The 22,952-nt window shown below is 30.1% G+C and overlaps 2 protein-coding genes across 4 annotated transcripts; one reads left to right on the forward strand and one right to left on the reverse strand.

Moving 5' to 3' along the window:
• The first annotated feature begins 1,460 nt into the window (after positions 1 to 1,460).
• LOC112743745 (putative GDP-L-fucose synthase 2) lies at positions 1,461 to 5,074 on the forward strand. Of its 2 annotated transcripts, none has more exons than XM_025793073.3 (3): positions 1,461 to 1,785; positions 2,157 to 2,244; positions 3,760 to 5,074. In XM_025793073.3, the coding sequence occupies exons 2-3, from the start codon at positions 2,223 to 2,225 to the stop codon at positions 4,713 to 4,715; spliced, it is 978 nt and encodes a 325-aa protein (XP_025648858.1). In that variant the 5' UTR covers positions 1,461 to 1,785; positions 2,157 to 2,222; the 3' UTR covers positions 4,716 to 5,074. The 2 variants fall into 2 exon arrangements, with proteins under 2 accessions (XP_025648858.1, XP_025648859.1); XM_025793074.3 differs by having other exon boundaries at positions 1,489 to 1,785; positions 2,157 to 2,241.
• Positions 5,075 to 6,778: 1,704 nt separating this feature from the next.
• On the reverse strand, positions 6,779 to 12,207 carry LOC112743746 (uncharacterized). Of its 2 annotated transcripts, none has more exons than XM_025793075.3 (5): positions 11,990 to 12,207; positions 11,562 to 11,833; positions 10,770 to 10,839; positions 10,601 to 10,677; positions 6,779 to 7,213 (listed from the first exon to the last, which is right to left on the reverse strand). In XM_025793075.3, the coding sequence occupies exons 2-4, from the start codon at positions 11,742 to 11,744 to the stop codon at positions 10,628 to 10,630; spliced, it is 303 nt and encodes a 100-aa protein (XP_025648860.1). In that variant the 5' UTR covers positions 11,745 to 11,833; positions 11,990 to 12,207; the 3' UTR covers positions 6,779 to 7,213; positions 10,601 to 10,627. The 2 variants fall into 2 exon arrangements, with proteins under 2 accessions (XP_025648860.1, XP_072070699.1); XM_072214598.1 differs by having other exon boundaries at positions 11,562 to 11,880; positions 11,990 to 12,160.
• Between the last annotated feature and the right edge of the window lie 10,745 nt (positions 12,208 to 22,952).

The raw sequence follows: 22,952 nt of genomic DNA on the forward strand, positions 1-22,952 counted from the left end.
CGCTGCCAACAAGATGCAGAATCGATCAATTATTGTCTATTCTTATGCGAAAAAGCAAAAGAGGTATGGAATAAAAGTCCCATCACAATAAATTTTGTCAACAACAACTCACCTTCTGGTTAGAGAGATCTGAGCACTTCAAAGTTCGACATGGTGGGTCGTCGCAGTTGGTGTTGTTAGCAACGTTGTGCTAAAAAATGTGAAAATCCAAGAATAACATGATCTTTGAACATGAATTGATCCCTCCAGAAGCAACGGTGGAGTCATGCTTGAAACTTGTGAATGAGTTGTCTTTCAATTTCTAATTCTGCATTCACTTTCTTTTTTCTAATTTATTTTCTCTCTCATTCATGTTTTGTTGTTGAATTCACGCTTTAGTGAACTTTAGAAATTTTCTCTTTCTTTTGCTATATGTCCTAACATGGATCCCATTGTATTTTGTTTTAAATTAATGAATAAAATACATCTATCTTTGAAAAAAAAAGTTTAATTAGTTTAGGTCTTACTAATATAAGTAAATATATAATATGGTAGGCATGTATTTTGAATTATATTATTTATTCAATCTTTTTAAAAAAATTTAAAAAATTAATATTTTTATGTATTATATATATAATATTTTAAATAAATTATATTTTTAAAATATTTTGATGAAAATTATATTATATAATAATATTTTTAACAAAATTAGTTAGTGAATAATTTTGAATATAATAATCTAATTATTTGTTAAATAATATAAAATAAAATTTTAATTATGTTATATTTTTATGTTACAGTTTAAAATATTAGTTTTTATATAATTTTTTAATATTATAAAAATATTTTATATAATAATTAATCTTAATGAATAAAAAATATTCATATTTTTTGTATTTATATATTGTATATTTAATTATTTAAAAATAAAAAATTTTGTTGCCATTTAAAGTATTGTGTATTAAAGTATTATCATTTATGTATTTATTAGAGTCTATTAATACTCGTTTTTTATATTAGCTTTTAATTTTTATCTAATAAGATCTAGAGTTATACTACATATGCACTAAAATCAATCACCAAAATTAATTATTAGTATAAAATACATGTTGAAATATAAATATACATTAAAAATAAATTAAACTACACATGTATTAATACAAAAATATATTGGTGACTAATTTTAATAGTTAATTTTAGTATATAAATAGTACTTTTATAAAATTTAATAATCTATATAAATATAATATATCTAATAAATATATAATTATTGTGCTCATTTTAAACGTAATCTATATGCATACGTTATTTATAACAAAAACATAAATAAATAAATATTGAAATCTTCGGTATGTTTGATCCGGGTTAAAAATTAGTCAGTAATTTAAGAAAAAAAATCCACATTTTTTTTGGTGACTTGTTTTTTTTTTTGTGACTAAAAAAAAAAATCTACATTTGATGGAGTTATCTTTTTTTTTCTTAATAATAATAATAATAAAAAATTAGCCTAAGGTAACTAGGTAAGAAGAACTAAGAACTAAGAAGAGGGACGCTTCATTCTTTTTTCTTTATCTTTTTTTAATTTGCCTTTCTGATTTGATCTCAGAACACCGACACCTATACCTCACTCTCTCCCTCCGCCGCCGCCGTTCTTCTCTCCGGCAGAGACGCTACATTTCAGATCTCAGTCACCATCACAGGAATCCAATTCAACTCTTCAGCTTCACTCACTCAGTCTCTTTCTCATTTTCTCACTACATCAAAAAGCTTTGATTCCTTTGGCTTTCTTTCAGTCAGTAGCATCAGGTAAAATTTTCAGTTTTTCCTCCACCCTTCGTCTCATTTCACCATTTTCGAAGTGGTTTTTCGTTGAAATTTGTAGCCGTTTTTGCTAACTAGATTTTGATGAAACCCTTGATTTGTGGTGATGGTGTCGGTGGTTTGCTCATTTTTGTAAAGGAGATTCTTGTTTATGTGATTACAAGACATGTAGAAACGCCAATAAAAATACTAGATAGGTCTAAGAAAAAAATCATTTGATTTAATAGCTTAACACAATGGTGCTGTTTGGTCTTACCCGACCTTACTTAATGAGAGAAATGCTTAGTTGTTTACTGTTGTTAGTAACTTGGAACTTGTTTGTTTAATCTGTTCTTCACAATGTTGATTTGTTTCAGGTTTTGATTTGAACTTTGAAAACCTGCTGCTTTACCAGACAACCAGATCTTGCATCACACACCAACATGGGAAGCCATGACAACAGTGGTTCTTCCTCTCGCTCTTTTTTTTTTTTAATGTTTAAATGCTGAGAAAAATTATTTATTGAAATGATCTGAAATCCTTTCCCTAATTGAATTAAGCCTCTGAATTCTGAGATGATTCATGCTTTTAAAACTAAGATTCAATAGGATTCGACTAGAAGTCCGAGGAGTAATGCTACACTGCAGTTGGGTGTAGGGTTGGCAATATATATCTTATCCGCGGGTATCAAACCCGGACCAACCCGTTCGGGTAAGGTTGTCTACCCGACCCACGGCGGGTAGAGGGTAGAGTAGGGTATGGTACGGTGCGAGTTTGCTTGCGGGTAGGGTAGGGTACGGGTTCAGGGTATGCCCTACCCTATCCTACCCGCACATATTATATAATATATATGTAAAAGTTATGTATGTAGTGAAAAAAGTGAGTGCTGAACTCACAATCTTATTCTTATAAAAACTTGAAATAACTACTAAGCTAGTTGATGATCATATTATTTGTAATTTTATGTTGGATTTCTTTAAGATTTTATTGTTTTTAATTTTAATTTGAACTTAATTTTTTATTTTCTATTTCATTAATATGTATGAAATTTGGAATGATTGAATTTTATATTTGCTTGAAAATTTTTTATTTTTCTGCGGGTAGGGTTAGGGGTAAGAGATTCTCAACCCGCGGGTAGGATAGAGTGCAGTTTTAAGAAAGTTTTCAACCCGTGGGTAGGGTTAGGGTAGAGTCCAAACCCTACCCTACCCATTGCCAGCCCTAGTTGGGTGTTGTGCACAAAGCTTATTGTTCGGATCCACAATTAATAGTATTGTATCAATTTTCCATTTCCCAAGTAATGTTATTCCATTTGAGAGTATTCTACTGTTAGGCACCTGATAGAAAGAGTTGAAAGTGGACTGGTATCTCAAAGGGGGCTTAATTGTAATTTAAGTGTAGGTTGGGATAGGAGAGAAAATGTTCAGGTTTGGAGGGAAGCTGGATGACTATATAGGGAAGGAGAGAGATATTGAGAGGAATATCTCAGAACTGGAATTTGAACTTGGGAAAGCTTGGTCTCTTTAATACCTAGCAAATTTTATTCTCTGTGAGTAATACAAACACAGATGTTTCTGATTTTCATCTTCATTGGATACTAGGTTCCTACACCCTTTCACTTTGTTCCAACAATAATTTGATTGGATTCAAGGGTAGTCATTAGATATATAAAAACAAGGATCAAGATTCTCTAAAGTGAGGGAGTTGATAAAGTGATAAACTGAGGGGTTAATTACTCTTAAATTAAGATAGTGGGGATCACAAATAATGAGAGTTACAAATTCAATGGTGATTAATCTCTCACTTTATCAGATCTAAATTCCTAAAACCATATATGAACTACCGGTGTATTGATGAGTCGATAATAATATAAACACATTTTCGCCAAACCAAAAATTTCTGGTTATTTAGTAATTGCTGTTTTCATTGTAGATGAGTTTCTGAAACCCTGAATTCTCTCTTTTTGTGTATTTGCTGCAGCATTGGCATCAAACTCATTTCTAGCTGACAAATCTGCTAAAGTTTTTGTCGCTGGTCACCGGGGTCTTGTTGGTGCAGCCATTGTTCGCAAGCTGACACAACTTGGGTTCACTAATCTCGTCTTACGTTCCCATGCTGAGCTAGATCTCACTCGCCAATATGATGTTGAAGCCTTCTTTGCCTCTGAAAAGCCTGAATATGTTATTGTAGCTGCAGCAAAAGTCGGTGGTATCCACGCCAACAACACCTACCCTGCTGATTTCATTAGCATAAACCTCCAGATCCAGACCAATGTCATTGATTCTGCTTATCGTAATGGCACTAAGAAGTTACTGTTCTTGGGTTCCTCTTGCATATACCCGAAGTTTGCACCTCAACCAATCCCAGAAGATGCTTTGCTTACTGGTCCCTTAGAGCCCACGAATGAGTGGTATGCGATTGCTAAGATTGCTGGGATTAAAATGTGCCAGGCTTACAGAATTCAGTATAAGTGGGATGCGATTTCTGGAATGCCGACCAACTTGTATGGGCCTTACGACAATTTTCATCCGGAGAATTCACACGTTTTGCCTGCTTTGATGCGAAGGTTTCATGAGGCAAAGATCAACGGTGCCAAGGAGGTTGTAGTGTGGGGCACTGGAAGTCCATTGAGGGAGTTCTTGCATGTTGACGATTTAGCTGATGCAGTTGTTTTCATGATGGAGAAGTATAGTGGACTAGAGCATTTGAATGTAGGGAGTGGGAAAGAGGTTACTATTAAGGAATTGGCCGAGCTGATGAAAGAAGTGGTCGGATTTGAGGGAGCTCTTGTTTGGGATACTTCAAAGCCTGATGGGACTCCAAGAAAGTTGATGGACAGCTCGAAACTTGCTGGCATTGGTTGGACACCGAAAATCTCCCTTAAGGATGGTCTTGTTGATACATACAGATGGTACTTGGAGAACTACAAGCTATGATTCAGCTTCAGCTGTTCAAACAGAGTGTGTCATATTTCCTTCTTAGGTACACGTGATTTGAGCATGAAGAATTCTTCATAAAACATTATACAAAGAGGAGTATATCATCAATTTTTATGTACCAATTATGTGCAATGAAAACTTTGGTTTTCTCTAGAGATCAAACAATTAAATCTATTTTAAAATTTGTGTTATCATGATCTTATAGCAGGTGCTCATTCAAGAGTTTCTTGATTGCCTTGAGTGAGTTTGAAAATTTCTTGATCACGTGTGTGAATCTGCTATACATTGTAATACTTAAACGCCTTCTTGTATGCATTCTTGTTATCTATTCACAGCAGACAATAAAATTTTAGAAATTTGTGTCTCCCATTTGAGTTATGGTATATATTCTGCTGTTTCAGCTTCTCATAGTTATGCCTTTCAACATGTTTCTCAGGATTTGTTGCAGGGTCAAACCAGTGTGTAGGTAGATTTGTCATGTCTTAGTATTATGAAGCCTTTTACCGGCCATTTTGTTTTCATTCCCAGAAGCTGTGAAATGGTTTATAGGATTTGCGAACGATTTAACTGATGATTGTAGGAGAGAAATGTGGGAAGATTTTATCCATCACAAAGTCTGGTGAAAGATCAACAACAAATTGTCATAAAAAAAAATGATGAGTATGTCTAAAATTAGATCAAAATGTTCACACTGCCCTTATAACATTTAGGTAACGTTTGGTGGAGAGACAGAGACGGAAAGACTGAAGACTGAGAGACAGAGACTAAGAGACAGAGATTGAAATAAATCTTAGTATTGATGTAAAGTGGGAGACAAAAATTGAAACAAGAATGAAATTCTAATTTAATTTATACAAAAGGTAAAATTGGAATTAATTAATTGAAATGAGAATATTTTAAGTATAAAATGTTATTAAAGTTTTAGTCTTCATCTCTAAAAATTTTAGTCCCATGTGTCCCTACTTTTTGGAGGTGCTGAAATACTAAAATTTTAGGGACACAGGGAGAAATTTAGTACCAATTTCTGAACCAACAAACATGATATTGAGTCTCAGTCTCTCAGTCTTTGTCTCAGTACCTCAAAACAAACACTTCCTTACAATATCAACACAACAATCACCAAAGATGGTGGAGACCAGATAGTCCTTTAGGATGTATAATGGTATCTATCTATAAAACAAAAATCCCAAATCAAGTCATTATAGACCCAAATTTCTTTGGAGTTATATATTTGTCCTGCTCTCATGCCCAAGAAACAACGAAGTGTTTTTTTTTTAAATAACTGTAATAATAATAATGATGATGGTCTCTTTAAGAATGATGTTTTTGAAGGTCTTTTTTTAAGGATTTATTCTATGCAATAATCTGAAATGTTTGGTTAAGCGAAAATAAGGATGTCTTCCGGAGCACACGAATAGAGGTGGATATAGTGCTCAAATCCTTTGCAAGCAATGAGGAGTGACTAGAAGTTGAGTCTTGGTACTCTTGTTTTTTGTCTTGTTTGACTACTTTTGTCTTTTGTTTCTTCTACATTATATTATACTCCACTTTACTGTATTGAACTTTTATTTCTAAAAGAACAATTTTTCTTGAAGGGTTTCTAAGCAACAATAAAAAAAAACTGGAATTTATATGGCTAACTCGTTTCTTTACTGTCATTGATCTAGTGTTTAGGGTCTTTAGTGGAATCATTTATAGAATCTGAAGGGTCATCAAGTAAAAACTATAAGATGTTGGCTATTGACCTATTTTATTGGCTTAATGTTTAGTGTGGTTAGTACTTACATCAACTTCATCATCCATTGCCAACGCCAACATCTGCCATGGAGGGCCGTTGGCAACTTTGAGCAGGACATTACTCGAACCCAGACCTTCCTTTGTCATTGCCGATGGTAAACTTGGTCGATAGCTCCAGGTATCTCCATGAAATAAAATCGGCCATTTTTGAGCAGCTTGCAATTAGCTTTAAATATTGCATCCATGAAATCAGATAGTCTAAAATCAAGGATGTTAAACATCATTTGGAATCCTCAAGAGTTTAGCCTTTTGTACATTCCATGTTTAAAAAGAAAATAAATTATGATGTTATTATGTACGATCATCTTATATTTGTTATGATACAACGAGAGGATTAAGAAAAATACCTTCAATTACCAAGCAACAACTTGTACAAAAAGTAACAATGTTGCCTTTTCTATAGGTCATAGAAACAAAGAACACTGCTATGATACACCGAACAAAACTTACTATATCATGCATTAAAGTAATCCAATGGTATGATTATTTGAACGATGGTGGATGCTACTCTTTCATGGTTCAAATCTATACCATAGATTATCTTAATGCGTGATATACCAAGTCCAACCTAGTGAGATCTAGACGTTAAAACAGAAGTTTGTAAAATCAAACAAACATCAGAAACCCAAATAGAAAACTGTTAAGTAGCAATAACATCCATGACGGTTGTTACAAAGCGAGGTGCCTGGCATGCATTCCTACGAAACAAAAGAGCACAAGAATTGTAAGTTGTGAATGTGAAGCTCAATGCAAAGATTCTGGGATACATTGACCACCCCAACAAATCTCATCAGTTAAACCCTACACACATTTATTATTGAAAAAGATGCATTCAGGAACAAAGGCTCAAGGCTGACATAACCAATTTGTTATGCCCTAATATTATGGGCCTCCTGAACCTTTCTACTTTAATATTTAATTTGCTAGTAGTACATTGCATTTCCAAATCAAAGAACTACCATCAATTTTTTTTTCATATATTTGCTATTAGGAGTGACATGACAAGCTCTCAAATCGACTTCTTCTTGTTGAAGAGAGTTGACCGGAAATTTTGTATTAATTGTAAAATTATTCTAGAAGAGAATTTAACAACACAATATAGGATGCTTGTCAAAGATTTTCGCATTGAGCAAAAATTGAGAAAAAGACATTATACGAAGAACCCAAGGACGAGGTGGTGGTAGCTGAAAAGTGAGGAACAACAAAGCTTCCTAAGACGGGTACGAGAAAAGGCAAAGTGAAAAGGGGATGGAAGCGCAGAGGAGATGTAGAGGGAGATGGCAGAAGTTATTAGAAAAACAACAAAGAAAGTTTTGGTGAAACTAGAAGGATATGACCAAAGAGACAAGGAGTCTTGATGGTGGAATACAAGTGTACAAAAAAAGATAAACGCAAAAAGGGAGTACTTTAAAAAGTGATTTTTGTGCCGCAATGCAGATAATTAGAAAAAATATAAGACGGCTAAGAAAGAGACAAAAGTGGCTGTTAGTAAAGTAAGAACAAGAGCATATAAAGGTCTCTACCAGTCTTTAGGCACGAAGGAAGAAGAAAAAAATATATATAGAATAGCAAACAGCCGTAAAAGAAGAACGAGAGACTTGAATCAGGTTAAGTCCATACAAGATAAAGACGGAAAAGTTTCAGCTCAAGATAAGATCAATGAAAGATAGAAGAACTACTTCTACGAGTTATTTAATGAAGGACAGAAGACTCTTTCGACCCTTGGTCGGTTATGCACAAGGGAAGAAGATTAAAACTTCGACTACTATCGAAAGATTCGAGACTTCGAAGTAAAAGAGGCTCTAAAGCGGATGAAAAATGGTAGAACAGTAGAATTCGATAATATTCCGATTGAAGTTTGGAAGGGCCTTGAAGAGAAAGGCATCAGTTGATTAACCAAGCTTTTTAATGAGATTTTAGGGTAAAAGAAGATTTCAGATGAGTGGAGAAAGAGCACATTGGTATATATTTACAAGAATAAGAGAGATATACAGAATTGCGAAAACTATAGAGGGATCAAACTCATAAGTCATATCATGAAGTTATGAGAAAAGATGATAGAACGGAGACTGAGACAAAAGACACAAATAATAGAAAACTAATTTGGTTCTATATCAGATAGATCCACCACTACAGCTACATAGGTTAAGAAGGATGATAGAAAGGTATTGTAATAATAAATGGGATCTACATATGGTATTTATTGATTTGGAAAAAGTGTATGATAAGATGCCAAAGGAAGTCTTGTGAAAGGTTTTGGAAAGGAAGAAAGCAAGGATCGCATATATTCGTGCACTTAAAGACATGCATGATAGGGCTACAATTAGTGTGAAGACTTAAGATAGTGTAACAGAAAAATTTTCTATTGGTATAAAATTACACCAGGGATCATCCTTAAGTCCATACCTTTTCACATTAGTCTTGGAAGTACTCATAGAGCATATCCAAGAGCTTGTACCATGGTACATGCTTTTTACCGATGATATTGTCCCTTATTAGAGAGTCAAGAAAAGACCTAAATAAGAAGTTGGATTTATGGAGAAAAATACTAGATGTGTATGGTCTGTACATAAGCCATAGCAATACGAAATATATGGAATGTAAGTTCGGTCATCAAAGGAAAAACCCTAATACAGAGGTAAAGATTGGAGAAAACATCCTCCGAAAAGTTAAAAGTTTTAAGTATCTTGGGTACATCATACAGGATAATAGAAAGACTGAACAGAATGTAAATCATAGGATTCAAGCAAATTGGTCAAAATGGTAGAATGCGTCTAATTTCATATGTGACAAAAAAGTGTATTTAAAACTTAAACGTAAATTCTATCGCACTGCTATCAGACCGGCTATACTTTATGATACAGAGTGTTGGGCGGCCAAAGGAGGGTACGGACATAAGTTAAGTGTGGCAGAAATGAAGATGTTCAGGTGGATGAGTGGTCATACGCAATTAGATAGAATAAGGAACGAAGATATAAGAGAGAGAGTTAGAGTAGCACCTATTATAGAAAAGATGGTAGAATCACGTCTAAGATAATTTGGACATGTGAGAAGAATACCGACAAAGCACTCAGTCAAGAGGATGAATGAGATGGAAGATGAACAAGGAGTGAATAACAGAAGAAGACTTACGAAGACTAACCATGAAGTAATCAAACAATATCTACATATAAACGATTTCTCTATAGACATGATACATGATAGATTTCAATAGCGTCGTTTGATCCATGTAACCAACCCATCTAGCAGGACAAGGCTTTGTTGTTGTTGTTATATTTGTTGTCATATGTGGACTCAAACATTCCATTTGTTCATTTTTAATTGTCACTTACATGTTTTGGTACATCTGAGCAGATACATTGATCCCAGGGTGTACTAGAATGCGACAATGACAGATAAAATGGAATGGAGGGAGTAATTAGTGTATCTACAATGTTTCTCGGTTAATTCATATTGCAAAGACTTCACCATGGTACATATTTGTCCATTCGGACATGGTGAGATAGCTGTGATTTGTTTTTATTGATATTGACTAACAAATATATTCATCCATAGGTTCATGCATATAAGATCAAACTGAGTTTGTATAAACCCAAAACTGATCTGGTCCCTATAACCCTATTCTAGCCCCTTCTGGTGATCTAACTAAAAGTTTCAGCAGATTTCCTCAGCTACATTATCGAAATTTGAGGTGGGAAAAAAAGAACCATAACAAAAACCAACCAATTGACTAGTAGTTTCCTACTAACATGACTCATGATTCATAACTTCTAAACTTTATATTGGATGCATTTCTATTATCATACTGATTAAGCAAAAATTAGATTTAAAGTGATTAATGACATATCATTTTAAGATTGATAACATCTCATTTTACTATTCATATACCACAGATATGCAATCAATGATATGTTAACCTTTCAAGTCCATGTTTTATTCCTGGTAGAAAATAATAAGACCCTAACCAGGATCATGAAAAGAACCATCTCTCCAGTAATTCAACCCTAAAGCTGTTCTATTAGTTGATAAACACGGCAAAAAAAGATTTCCACTACAAAAGCATTCAAAGATTATGATAAACTCACCATTCAAATGTTAGGCATTTAGTGTGTTTAAGAATCTTCCTTCAATTCATCAGAATCAGAATCACTTGCATTATAACCTAACATACATGCACCGGGCGAGAAACAGTCACAAAGAATTCCCAACAAAAAAGAAAGATGCTATGCTGTCGGCAACAAAGGAGAGTTTTACCTGGATGCTTATCACCAACTTTCCAAACTGAAGATCTAACCCTCGATGCTCTAGTCAACCAAATTTTACCCTACATTCCCAAACCAATGACATCAGAACTTGAAACCAAAATTCAAAAACAGGTAAGCACTTTGATTCGACAGACTCCACAGACGTAGTTCACAATCCCAGCATTAATCTTTTTATTCAACTAACAGCCCACAGAATCCACACACACTACAAACTATTTACATCCGTTTCTTCAATTTCTCAAGAAGTATAACAAGTCAAGAGTTGGAGCAACAAATTTAGAAACACAAAACATTAAGTTTGAACACAAGACTATTTAAGTCATTACACCCAACCATGATAAAGCATTCTATGCTGCTATTACAGATGTGTCCACAACTCCACATGAAGCATCCATTTAAGTGCATCTAATTGTGCATACCTAACTAAATAGACAGTCATCTATTCATATATAACTCAGTCATTGAAATTATTTGACTCTTATCCCCCACTATCTTAAAGTTATATAACATACAAGATTTGATTGCCTAATAGTGTATATGCATTATCAGCATCAAAATTAATCTCATTACTAAAATTAAGACCAATAGAGAATGCTAATATTTTTCTTCAATTTTTCATAGTCACCACCTGAAGATTCTATTGTCAATTAACATGGACATTCTCAAATAGTATAATACAACAGAACCTCAAACTCTTAACAGCTCAAGAAAGTCCAATGCAATGAAAATTGATTGAAAAGAATTATTAATTTGTAAAACCAAAATAAGAGAAAGAACACACCTTCTGGTCATCTCTGGGAACACCATAACCACTGTAATACATCTGACCTACCAAGACCTGCATGTTTATGTCCCCAGCTTTAGCTTCTTTCAGAGTGTCTCTGAACCACCGTTTCACACAATCTGCAACAACCCCTGAAAGTGGCACACGCCCATTGCTCTCAATTCCACTGCTACTATCCATCTATGATTGATAACCCTTCTTCAAATCACTGCAACTTCAGCAACTTTCTTTTTTTCGTTTTTGGGGGGTTGGTAACCGCTAATGAGAGACTGAGAAAAAAGGGTTTCGTAAAGAAAAAGGTTGAATTTTTGGGAAACTAATGAAAAAAAAAATCAAATAATGGGTATGTTTCAGATTGAGCTAAAAGCTTAAAGCACTAAGAAATACAGTACACAGAACTGCAAACTGAATTGCAAAGTTGTTACCTTTTTTCCTTTTTGGTTTTGGAAGCTGAGTGTGATGATGTGATGCTATCTGAAGATCATGGTTTGATTTGAACGGAGAATTAAGAAAGGGTTTGTGTGTCTTAGCCGATTGGAGAGAGAGAGAGAGAGAGAGAGAGAGATTGTAAAAGCAGCTACCGTTGAAGACTGGGCGGCGTATTAAGCTGCTGTTTTGACTTTTGTCAAACTACGTTGTTTCCACCTGTACACTACACTTGTTAAACAACTATTATTTTTAATTTTTTATGATCTTATCATTATGATGACGATTATTTTTTAAAATTAATTAATATTTGCATATTTATTTTTTTATAATTTTAAATAATTTTAATATATTAGTGATAAAATATATAATTTATATTTTATTATATATATATTATTTTTTTCTTTTCTACAAGTTTATATACTAATCATTCTACAAACATTTTACGATAATTAAAAATTTTTAAGAGTAAAATTATAAAAAAATTAATTTATTTAAAATGAAAGTAATATAATTAAATGTAATTTACTTAGATGTGATTAAAAAATAATTGAATATTATATATAGTAAAAAATTAATATTATTAAAGGATAAAATTAAAATTTATTTCTATATATCATTTTTGTCCTCAACGTTTTCGTCCTATTTAAGTTCTTAACGTTTCAAAATCGTCTCAATTTTGTCACGCCGTCAATTCTGTTAACAGATCCCTAACGGCAGGACAACATTGAGTCAATTTTGAAACGTTAGGGACTTAAATAGGACGATTAAAACATTAGGGATAACTTTAAGACTTACCCCAAACGTTGGGGACAAAAACGATACTTTACTCTTACTACTTATAATTAAAGAGAAATTTACTAATATATATAATTTTAAAAATATTTTATTTAAATATGTAAATTATTTTAAAATTACATATATTAATAAATAAAATATTTATTTTATTAATATAAAAAATTTCTAACTTAATGGGAATTCTTTTTAGGAGTAAGATTTTAAATTTGTCCCAAAGACTTAGATAAAGTTGTCAAAAACGTATTTTTTTAAAGATATTTTTTAAAAATTAAAATTTAACACATATAATTAATTAAAATGTGTTATTTTTATTAAAATTAGACCGAACAAATCAGTTTAGCAAAAAAATTAATAAATTAAATTTTGAATTGGTACAAATTAATATTCTTTTATAAAAAATGATTATAATATTTTTATTATAAAAAAAACTAAAATACTCTTATTATATATATATATATATATATATATATATATATATATATATATATATTGGAAATTCTAAATCCTAACCCTATGGCGACAAAGAAAAAAATGGCTAGAATTTAGGATTCTCAAAATTAACATATATAATAAGAGTTTTTTAGTCATTTTTATAATAGGGATATTATAATTATTTTTTATAAAAAAATAATATTAATTTAGACCAATTTAAAATTTGATTCACCATTTTTTAGTCAAATTAATTTGTCTGATTTGATTTTGACAAAAATAACACGATTTAATCGATTATATGTGTTAAATTTTAATTATTAAAAAATATCTTTAAAATCGGAGTACCTCCTTTGTCCCAAATAATTTTTTAGTGGTTATTTTAATTTTAAATAAAACTCTACGACCAAGTAAAATACTTAACCAAATTCAACTAAGTTGTTATAATCATTTTTCATATCAGGCACTTATTTTTCGTCGTCTTTTTCTTCCTCATCCTCCCACCTCTGATGTTACTACTTCTTCTTTGTCTCTCATCCTCTTTTTTTCTCATCTTTCTCTTTTATTATCGTCGTTATCACCACACCATCACTACCTCCTCTTCCTCCTCCTCCTCTATCATCATCGTCGTCGTCGTCGTCGTCGTCGTCATCATCATCATCGTTATCATTATCATTATTGTCATCATCGTCATCTTCTTTTTATGCGTATAACAGTTCAAATCCAGAATGCACCGAAATTACTTAATGATGACGACACAAACAAATTCAGTTCAAAACAAGCACAGACTAAGTGCACCTTATTTAAATTTAGAATGCACCGAAATTACTTAATGATGATGAGATACAGGCAAACTCAATTCAAAACAAGGACCAAGTGCATCTTATTTAAATCTAGAATGTATCGAAATTACTTAATGATAATGACACACAATCAAACTTGATTCAAAACAAACATAGACTAAGTGCACCTTATATAGATCAAGAATGCACCAAAATTATTTAATGATGACGACATATAAGCAAACTCAATTCAATAAACCAATTGCACCTTATCAAATTGTCACGCTTCCGACTGCGCCACTCTGATAGCTCGGGTATTACGACCGCTCTTATAATATTTAATACTAAAATATGAACCTGTTTAAAACTTAAATCGTATTACCGCCCAAAAGACCTTTTTAAAAGATAACATTCATCCATACAATTATCAATACTTACAAAGGATACATACATATATATATATATATATATATATATATATATATATATAAACATATTAATAATTTCACAAGCACTACATAATCAAATCCCTATCCCTCTTATAAAACTCGTAAAGATAAAGGCGATGGAAAAAGTAACTAATAACTGAAACATTAACATCGAATAAACAAAATGCAATAAAACTCTTCATAAGCCTCGTCATCCGTCTCCAGAAAAGATAAAGCTGTAGGGGTGGAACCTATCCACACGGTCTCACCACAGAGTTTCAGAATTGTCATAATAAGATATTTAAAGAGAAATCTATTTTTAAGCTCAGTGATGACGATACACAAACAAATTCAGTTCAACACAAGCACATACCAAGTGCACCTTATTTTAAATCCAAAATGAATCAAAATTACTTAATAATGACGACACACAAACAAACTCCTCCTCTTTCTTCTTCATTATCATCATCTTCTTCTACTTCTTTTTTTGTTCATTTTTTTCATTTTGTTTTAAGTTCTCGTGATTTTTCTTGTTTTGCTTTCTTAACAAGAATAAAATAGAAAAAAAATCAAACAAAGAAGATGAAGAAACACATAATACTGCAAAATTACTTGAAAGAAGAGAAAAAAAAGTTAAAAAAAAACACAGCAACAGCAGTAATATATAAATGACGAGCAGGAAAAAACACGTGAAGAAAAAGAAGGAATGCAAAGAAGAAGGAGAAAGAGGAGGAGGAGGAAGAGGAACGTGGGACTAACATTTATCTTGGTGGGGATAGTTGGAACGTGTATTCACGCTCACTAATGAAACTGATTTTTGTTGGATTTGCACCAATTTAATTAGACTTGGTTGCCAAAAAGACTTGCATGTATAACAAGATTATTTAATTTTTTATTCTAATATGCATTATCATTACATCATTAAATTTTTATATAGATCAACTTTTAAATTTGTAAAACAAGATATTCAAATATTAAAAATTTAAAAAAAAATAATAAGATCATTTTTGAAAAATTTGAGATAAATTTATAGATCCGTAAAAATATCGGTGATGTTACATATATAATATTTTTTAACTAAATTTAACTAAGTTAGCGCAAACGTTGGAAGAAAAAATACGTGCATGCATCATCGCTTCTCGTTTTTCGCACTTCTTGATCATAGAAATATTTATATATAGCACATAAATTTTTGTAATAACACATAAATTTTTGTAATAACACATAAATTTTGTTACAAATATATTTTATTAGTTTGATAAGTCAATATTTTAAATATGTGGTCTATTTACCAAAATTTTTGTATTATGCACCAAAATTTTTGTGCTATATACTAAAATTTATGTATTGTTCATATTTTGTTGGTTAGATGTCAATATTTTGAACATGTAGTCTTTTAAAAAATTTTGTATTATATACCAAAATCTCTGTTGTGTATCAAAATTTCTATCATGTAGTTTTCTGAACATATATGAAGAATAAGAAGATAAAACAGCGATGACGACGACGTTGAAAAAGAAGTGCGCATAAAAAAGAAGACGACAATAATAATAATAATAATAATAATAATAATAATAAAGGAGAAAAAAAAAGTAGTAAAAAAAAACGGACAAGTATGTATAAAAAAAAAAAGTGCATAATGACTTAGTTAGATTTGATTAAAGAAATACTTGACTTAATTTTATTACAAAAATATTATATAAATAGGCCAATAGAGTAAAAGATTTCTAAAAAAAAAAAAATCGAAGTTTTAGATTTATAGATTCGTAACAAAAAAGGATGAAAATTGTACAGCATTATATTCTAACATTCCAAGACCTATGAATCCGATTTCTTCAAGGATGCATTTATTTTGTTTTGTTTTTCAGAAATCTAAAAGTTCATCCTAAAGTGTTTGCTAGAGTTTATTTGATACTTTAGTTTCTTTAAGAACTTATAAGTTACAAAAAGAAATTCAAATGTTCTTGAAATACGGTATTCTAATAGTTTTAATTGTTTATCTTAATTATAAAAAATATATATAATATATAATATATTAACTAAAAGGTTAAAATTATTGGAACATTAGTATTTTAAAAATGTTTTAATTTTTTTTGAAAATCTTATTTGTTCTATTTTTTAAAAAACTAATTTGTTTCATAATTTAAATAATTAGAACGACTTAAAAGAGTAACTATGTAATTTTAGTTCTTTTTCTTTAAAAAGAAAATAGAATCCTAACTTGTTATTTTAACTATCCTTCTAATATTTAAAGAAATTTAATTTTTTATTTTTAATATTTTGAGCATATAACATATATATTTAATTTTTTATATATTTAAAAATTAAGGATGATATAATTATTAAAAAAAAACTAAATTTCAAACAAAAAATTTTAAATTCAAAAAATTAAATTTTGATAGATTCACAGACTATTTTACATAATTGTTATTTCATCTCTATTCTTATATTTGTTGTTTTTTTCTTTTCAAATAAGGTGTTTGATCCGTTTGTTATAACTCAGACTTATTATCCTTATAAATCGGCAATGTGACAAATAAAACAAAAAGAATCTTATCAAAGCATACAGAAAATGAAAGAGATGGTTATTCATAAACTTCCGTAATACGTTGAATCAAGGGAAATTAGGTCAAACAAAGTTAATTGCATTATAACAATTCAAAACCTAATCTATTCTATAAGAAGGGATAACAACAAAATAGAGAGTTATACTATTCACTTTAAATTGTAATATACTTATATCATTTTTTTTATTTGAGTGTTGGAGTGTTTTTGTAAATGTTTACCATCACCATTCTTAAAAAACTGACGTATACCTCATCTAGTCTAGACGAGGAGAGCTTTATCCTTAAACAGGACGAATTATTCCTCAAATCAGACTTACCACACAAAAACAGTGTTCTTATTTTATATATATATATATATATATATATATATATATATATATATATATATATTGAAATACCAAAATACCAATTATAAAATTCTAATATGTATGCAACTCAAATTACTCTACTTAACTAAATAAAATATGAGATGAAAAATTGATGTTATTTACAATTTTATTAAAAATACAACTTAAAATAAGGTGATTGAATGCATGTTATTGTAGTACTAGTAATATATGGAAATAGGTTTTTTTTTTGGGTAAGAGGTAATTTTTTATCGTTTAATATTTTTTTTAATTCTATTTAAAAATATAAGATGTGAGATCACATCTTATTTTTAGAACAATAATGCTAGAAAAATTAAAAAAAGTTAGAAATTATTTTATTTAATATTTATTAATTATTACAACAATTAACGAAGGTTGAATAAAATAGAGTAATGCTACGTGTACAAACCTTTTGTAACCAAGTCCAACTAAGTTGGTGCAAAATCCAATAAAAAAAATATGTGCATACATCACTATTCTTTCTTTTTTGAAGTACACAAATTTTTGAAGCATAATACACAATTTTGTATATAACACAAACTTATCGATGTAGCATAAATATTTTTATGCACAGTACACATATTTTTGCACATAGCACACAAATCTTTGCACATAGCACAATTTTTGCTGTGAATGTATTTTGTTAGTTGGGTGAGTCAATATTTTAAGTATGTAGTCTTCCAAAATTTCTATCATGCACATAAAAAATTCTATGCTATGCAACAAAATTTTTGTACTGTTCACACAAATTTATGTGTTACATGAATGAATAATGGTGCATTTGGATTATAGAAGAAGAAAATAAAATTGTGTTGCAGAAAAGAATTACAGTAGAAAAAAACTAGATGAAATTGAGTTATGAAAATAAACTATTGTATCCTCAACAACTAAGGACGCTTATATATATATAAGTTCATCTAAGACTAACTACAACTTCAATAGAATTTATCCAACTAAGGAACTATTTTTTAGATTTCTTGATTTTTCAAGTTTGTAACTTGTTGTGATATATACATAAGTACCTTTTATACTACATGTATTTCATTGGTATAGTATACAATTTTTTGTACATAACACACAAATTTTCAAAGTATGGAACGCAAATTTTTGCTGCATAAAAAATTATGTATTGTGCATTAAAATTTCTATGCTTTGGTTTTCTGAATATTTATAAGAGAAGAAGAATATGAAGATGACAACAAAGACAATGATGAGGATAAAGAATGATGAGGAGAAAAAAGAGATGAAGAAATTAATCAATAACAACAACACCAAGACAACGACGTTGAAGAAGACAGTGGTGACAGTAATGACAACGACAGCGACAGTGACGCCAGCGACGATGACAATGGTATTAAAGAAAGTAGTAGTAGTATAGTAGTATAAAGGAGAAAGAAATTGGCAGACACGTGAATGGTTTTATTTTTAACAATTTGGTTAAACTTGATTACTCAAAAGACTTGGACACCTATCATTTTTTAATAAAATAAGCTATTTTTGGTTAATTTATTTTGGTTACCAAATATTTCTGTTTTTAGGGTTGTGTTTATTTACAGGGATAAGACACAGAGACACAAAATCGTATTTGACAGATGAGACATGGACAGAGACATTGTGTCCAGAGATACTGAATTAGTGTATTTTGTGTCCATCTTAACAGAAAGGAACAAAATTCTGACAACCGGTTCGAACTGACCGGTTGAACCAGTCGAACTGTGAACTGGGACAAAAAAACAAATTGGTTAGATGTTAAAATCGAAAAAATTAAAAATTGCTTTTGGATCGTTGAATCGGCCAAGAACCGGTCGATCGAACCGAATCAGAACCCGACCAGTTTTCTAAAAATTGATCTAGACAACGTCGTTTGGTTTGTGTTTAGGCTCAGATGGGAACCGATGAACCCTAAGTCCCTAACGCGCAGTAGCCAAAGCCATTATTCATTCTTCATCCTCGTCATTCAACCTCAGCAACTCTCTTTGTCCTTCTCCGTCCAGCCATCGCCTTGCTATCGCCGCCGTCACAACTTCCTTCCCCTCCATCGTGCAGCCATTGTTCGAACTTCGAAGCCACTGTCCTGAACTTTGTCGCGACCCTCTGCCTACTTTCGTGCAGCCACTGTCCCGACGACGCTAGTTCCCTGAACTATGTTGCAACCTCTTCTGTGTTTGTTTTGAGCTTCCACCGCCTCTGTATTGCCGTGCTTCCGCCGCGGTGCTCCCTCTTTGTCGCTTGTTCGAGCTTGCCTCAAGCCCTCGTTTCCGCTCCATTCCGCTGTTATTGTCACACTTCGGCTTTTATTTTGGCTGAGTTTTTGCCGCTGTTCAGCCCTCATCTGAGCTCTCTCTCCCTCATTTGAAACTCTGAATCTTTGTTTAGTTTATTTTTTTTTGTAAATAATTTCTTGCTTATCTCTATTTTGAGTTTTTTTAGGTTTCTTCAATATAATTTAGTTTGTTCGTTCATGATTAATGATTTAATTGCAGATTGATTTTTATTATTGATGATAAATAATGAACATTATTAAATATTATCGAGTTGTTCTTATTATGAGTAATGATTTTCTTAGGTTTCTCTTATATAAGTAATTTAAATTATTTTATTTTACAATAATTATGAAAATAACATAATATTATATTCCAAAGTTCACTTTTGTTTTATAGGAGTTATGAAAATTGGGTTGGACCACTCCAATTTGGATCCAAAATCAGGTAGGCTCCTTCTGATTGTTTTTTTTTTTAATTATTATTTCTTTTAAATTTATTATATATAAATTTTAGTAATAAAATTTTAATAGTTAGTAGAATTAAATTTTTATTGTTTAATTTAATTTGGTTGTTTTTATAATTTAATTATTTTTTGGTGTCTTTTATAATTTAATTATATTAATAATTAATTATTTAATATTATTTTAGATGTATTAAATTATAATTTATAATTAAATATTATTTAATTTAATCCAATAAATACGAATTAACAAATTCAAATAATATTTTAAATTTTAAATAAATTTTAAATTAAATACGGTTATGATTTGAATTTAATATGATTTTAAATGTTACGATATTGAACATTGATAAATAACTAAGTACTATGATTTGATTTGATTCGATCAGGATGATATTTAGACTTTGAGTAAATTTTTCTAATGATTCTTGAGATTTATGCAATTACCTTAAATAGTTTTTGAGATCCAAATTTTTTTTATGGTGATTTTTCAGATAGAACTCCAAATACCATAGTGGTCCTTGTATTAATTTCAATGCTGAGTCAGCTGTTAAAGTGCTGATGTTGTTATCTTTATCTTTATCTTTATAGTAATACAAATGGGGAGCTAATTTGCTGACGTGGTGCTCATACGTTGAGTCTGAAAGTTTATTTGCTTACGTGTCGTCACCAGAAATTTTTATATTTATATTTATAAATTATAAATTATTATTTGCTTAAGTTGTTATTTTCAAATTTTAAGTTTGGGTTGTTTTACATAGGTTGTTATTTTTAAAATTTTAAATTGTTTTATTTGTTTGGGTTGTTTTACTTAGGTTGTTATTTTTTAAATTTCAAATTATTTTATTTAAGTCGTTATTTTTTAAATTTTATTTAAATTTTACTTAAGTTGTTCTTTTTTATATTATAACACTATTTTTTAAATATCTGTTAATTCATTTTAGCATTATTTTTTAAATTGCAGCTACATAAATTTTTTTTAAAGAAATTTAGAGTTTTAAAAAAATTTACGTTAATTATTCTTCGATTGTTACGTACTAATATTAATATATTATTATATTATTATAAAGATTTATGTTATGTTAGAATTTTTAAATTATTATTTGTTTAGGTTGTTATTTTCAAATTTTAAATTTGGGTTGTTTTACTTAGTTTGTTATTTTTTAAATTTAAAATTAAATCAACCAAATTTAAAAAAATTTAGTTATGATGCAACTATAAAAGTATAAGTTATGAGAGATGTAAAGCACCACAATTTAAAGTACATCAATCTCTTTCTTTATATATATCCAAAATCTCTCTACTTATTTCAATGGCTGGTATTCACAAAATTGCTGACATCAATCCTACAATCGACAATTTGTGTGTACGTATACGAGTGATACGGTTATGGACACTACCAAGTTACGAAAATTCTCCATTGTCATACTCAATTGAGATGGTTTGGCTCGATGAAGACGTGAGTTTTCTACTAATATTTTTTTATTTTATTTTAAATTTATATTATTTTTATTTTAAATTTATTTGTTTATTCCCATCTAATCGTTCTTTGATTTTTGTTCATCAATTCTATTTTATTTTATTTTGCATGTTTTGTAGTCTTTGACAAGGAGGCAAAACAAGTTTTAGGAAAGAGCTGTGTAAAAATACTTGATCCATTCCTATTGGTAAGTTCTAACCAATATTTATTTCTAAAAATATTAGTGAAGATATTTTTAATGGTAATTTTTATATTATTTATTATTAATATATTATGTAATATCCTGCAGAAAGGAGATTTATCGGATACACCTACACTTTTTCTCAACCTAATTGATAAGACCTTTCTCTTCATCGTTGAAGTTCAAATATCTGATAATCCACATTTTTCACCTTCTTATAAAGTTAAGAAGATGACTGATAATGTGGACCTCATAAATAAATTCAAAGATACTCACTCTATTCAAATTGTGAGTATAATTATACGTGTACTTTCTATTAAAAATCAGTTTATTTTTTACTTCTTTGGTCATTAGTAGTATCTAATTTATAAATAATAATTAATAATTAATTATAATTTTAGGATGTTGACTACACCGGTGGTTTGCTACCAATTTCAAAGGCATCCTCAATCATTGAAGGGGAGAAAGTAGAAGGTGCTAAAGTAGAAAGTGTTAAGGTATTTGTTCAAAAAATAATTTTTTTTGTTTGATTGTTCTCTCAAAATTAGATCTTAATTTTATTAAAAAAATATTAGTGAGATAAAATCAAAGATTAGAAAAAAGTCTTTAATTTAACGTGGTAAAAGTACAGAATTTGTTGCTTGAATTCTCCAATGAAGTTACGGCCAATGGTGAATCTGAAGGGTTGGAAAATGCTATTACACCAACTAAGCGACTATCCTCGGAGTCGGAAGATTCGAAGGTGGAAGGAGATACCTCAACTTGCAAGAAGATCAAGATTGAGAATGAAACTTGAGAATTTAGATGCACATATTTTGGAATCCCTTTTAGAGTCTATCTAATAGAATAATGCCAAACATATGTTTGTTTTGGTGGAAATATTGTCTTTTCTTGAGTTGTTGCTTTTTTTTTTAGTTTTTTTCGATTTTTATGTTTGGAATTTAGAATTTTTTAAAATATAAATTGAAATTATTTGGTTATTACTTGTGGTTTTATTTTTAATTTGATTTCCACCGTTGATATTCTGATAATTTCTAATTTAATATTTATTGTCATAAAGTTATAAATTTCTTTTTTAAATTATTGTTGATATAATTAAGTTAGTTATTAATTTTTAATGTGTACTTATTTTAAAAAAAATTAATTATAATTTTTAATTAAAGTATTATGTTTAGAATTTTAAATTTAAATTTAAATATACTTTT

This window comes from Arachis hypogaea, chromosome 14 (assembly GCF_003086295.3).
Source record: "Arachis hypogaea cultivar Tifrunner chromosome 14, arahy.Tifrunner.gnm2.J5K5, whole genome shotgun sequence".
Taxonomy (NCBI): domain Eukaryota; kingdom Viridiplantae; phylum Streptophyta; class Magnoliopsida; order Fabales; family Fabaceae; genus Arachis; species Arachis hypogaea.

Excerpts from the sequence above, each read along its gene's own strand:
- LOC112743746 (XM_025793075.3), bottom strand. The coding sequence starts at position 11,744 with ATGGATAGTAGCAGTGGAATTGAGAGCAATGGGCGTGTGCCACTTTCA. Across the intron at positions 10,840-11,561 it reads TTCCCAGAGATGACCAGAAG|GGTAAAATTTGGTTGACTAG; the intron begins GTGTGTTCTTTC and ends TTGGGAATGTAG. Across the intron at positions 10,678-10,769 it reads AGTTGGTGATAAGCATCCAG|GTTATAATGCAAGTGATTCT; the intron begins GTAAAACTCTCC and ends CATGTATGTTAG.
- LOC112743745 (XM_025793073.3), top strand. The coding sequence starts at position 2,223 with ATGGGAAGCCATGACAACAGTG. Across the intron at positions 2,245-3,759 it reads GGGAAGCCATGACAACAGTG|CATTGGCATCAAACTCATTT; the intron begins GTTCTTCCTCTC and ends TATTTGCTGCAG.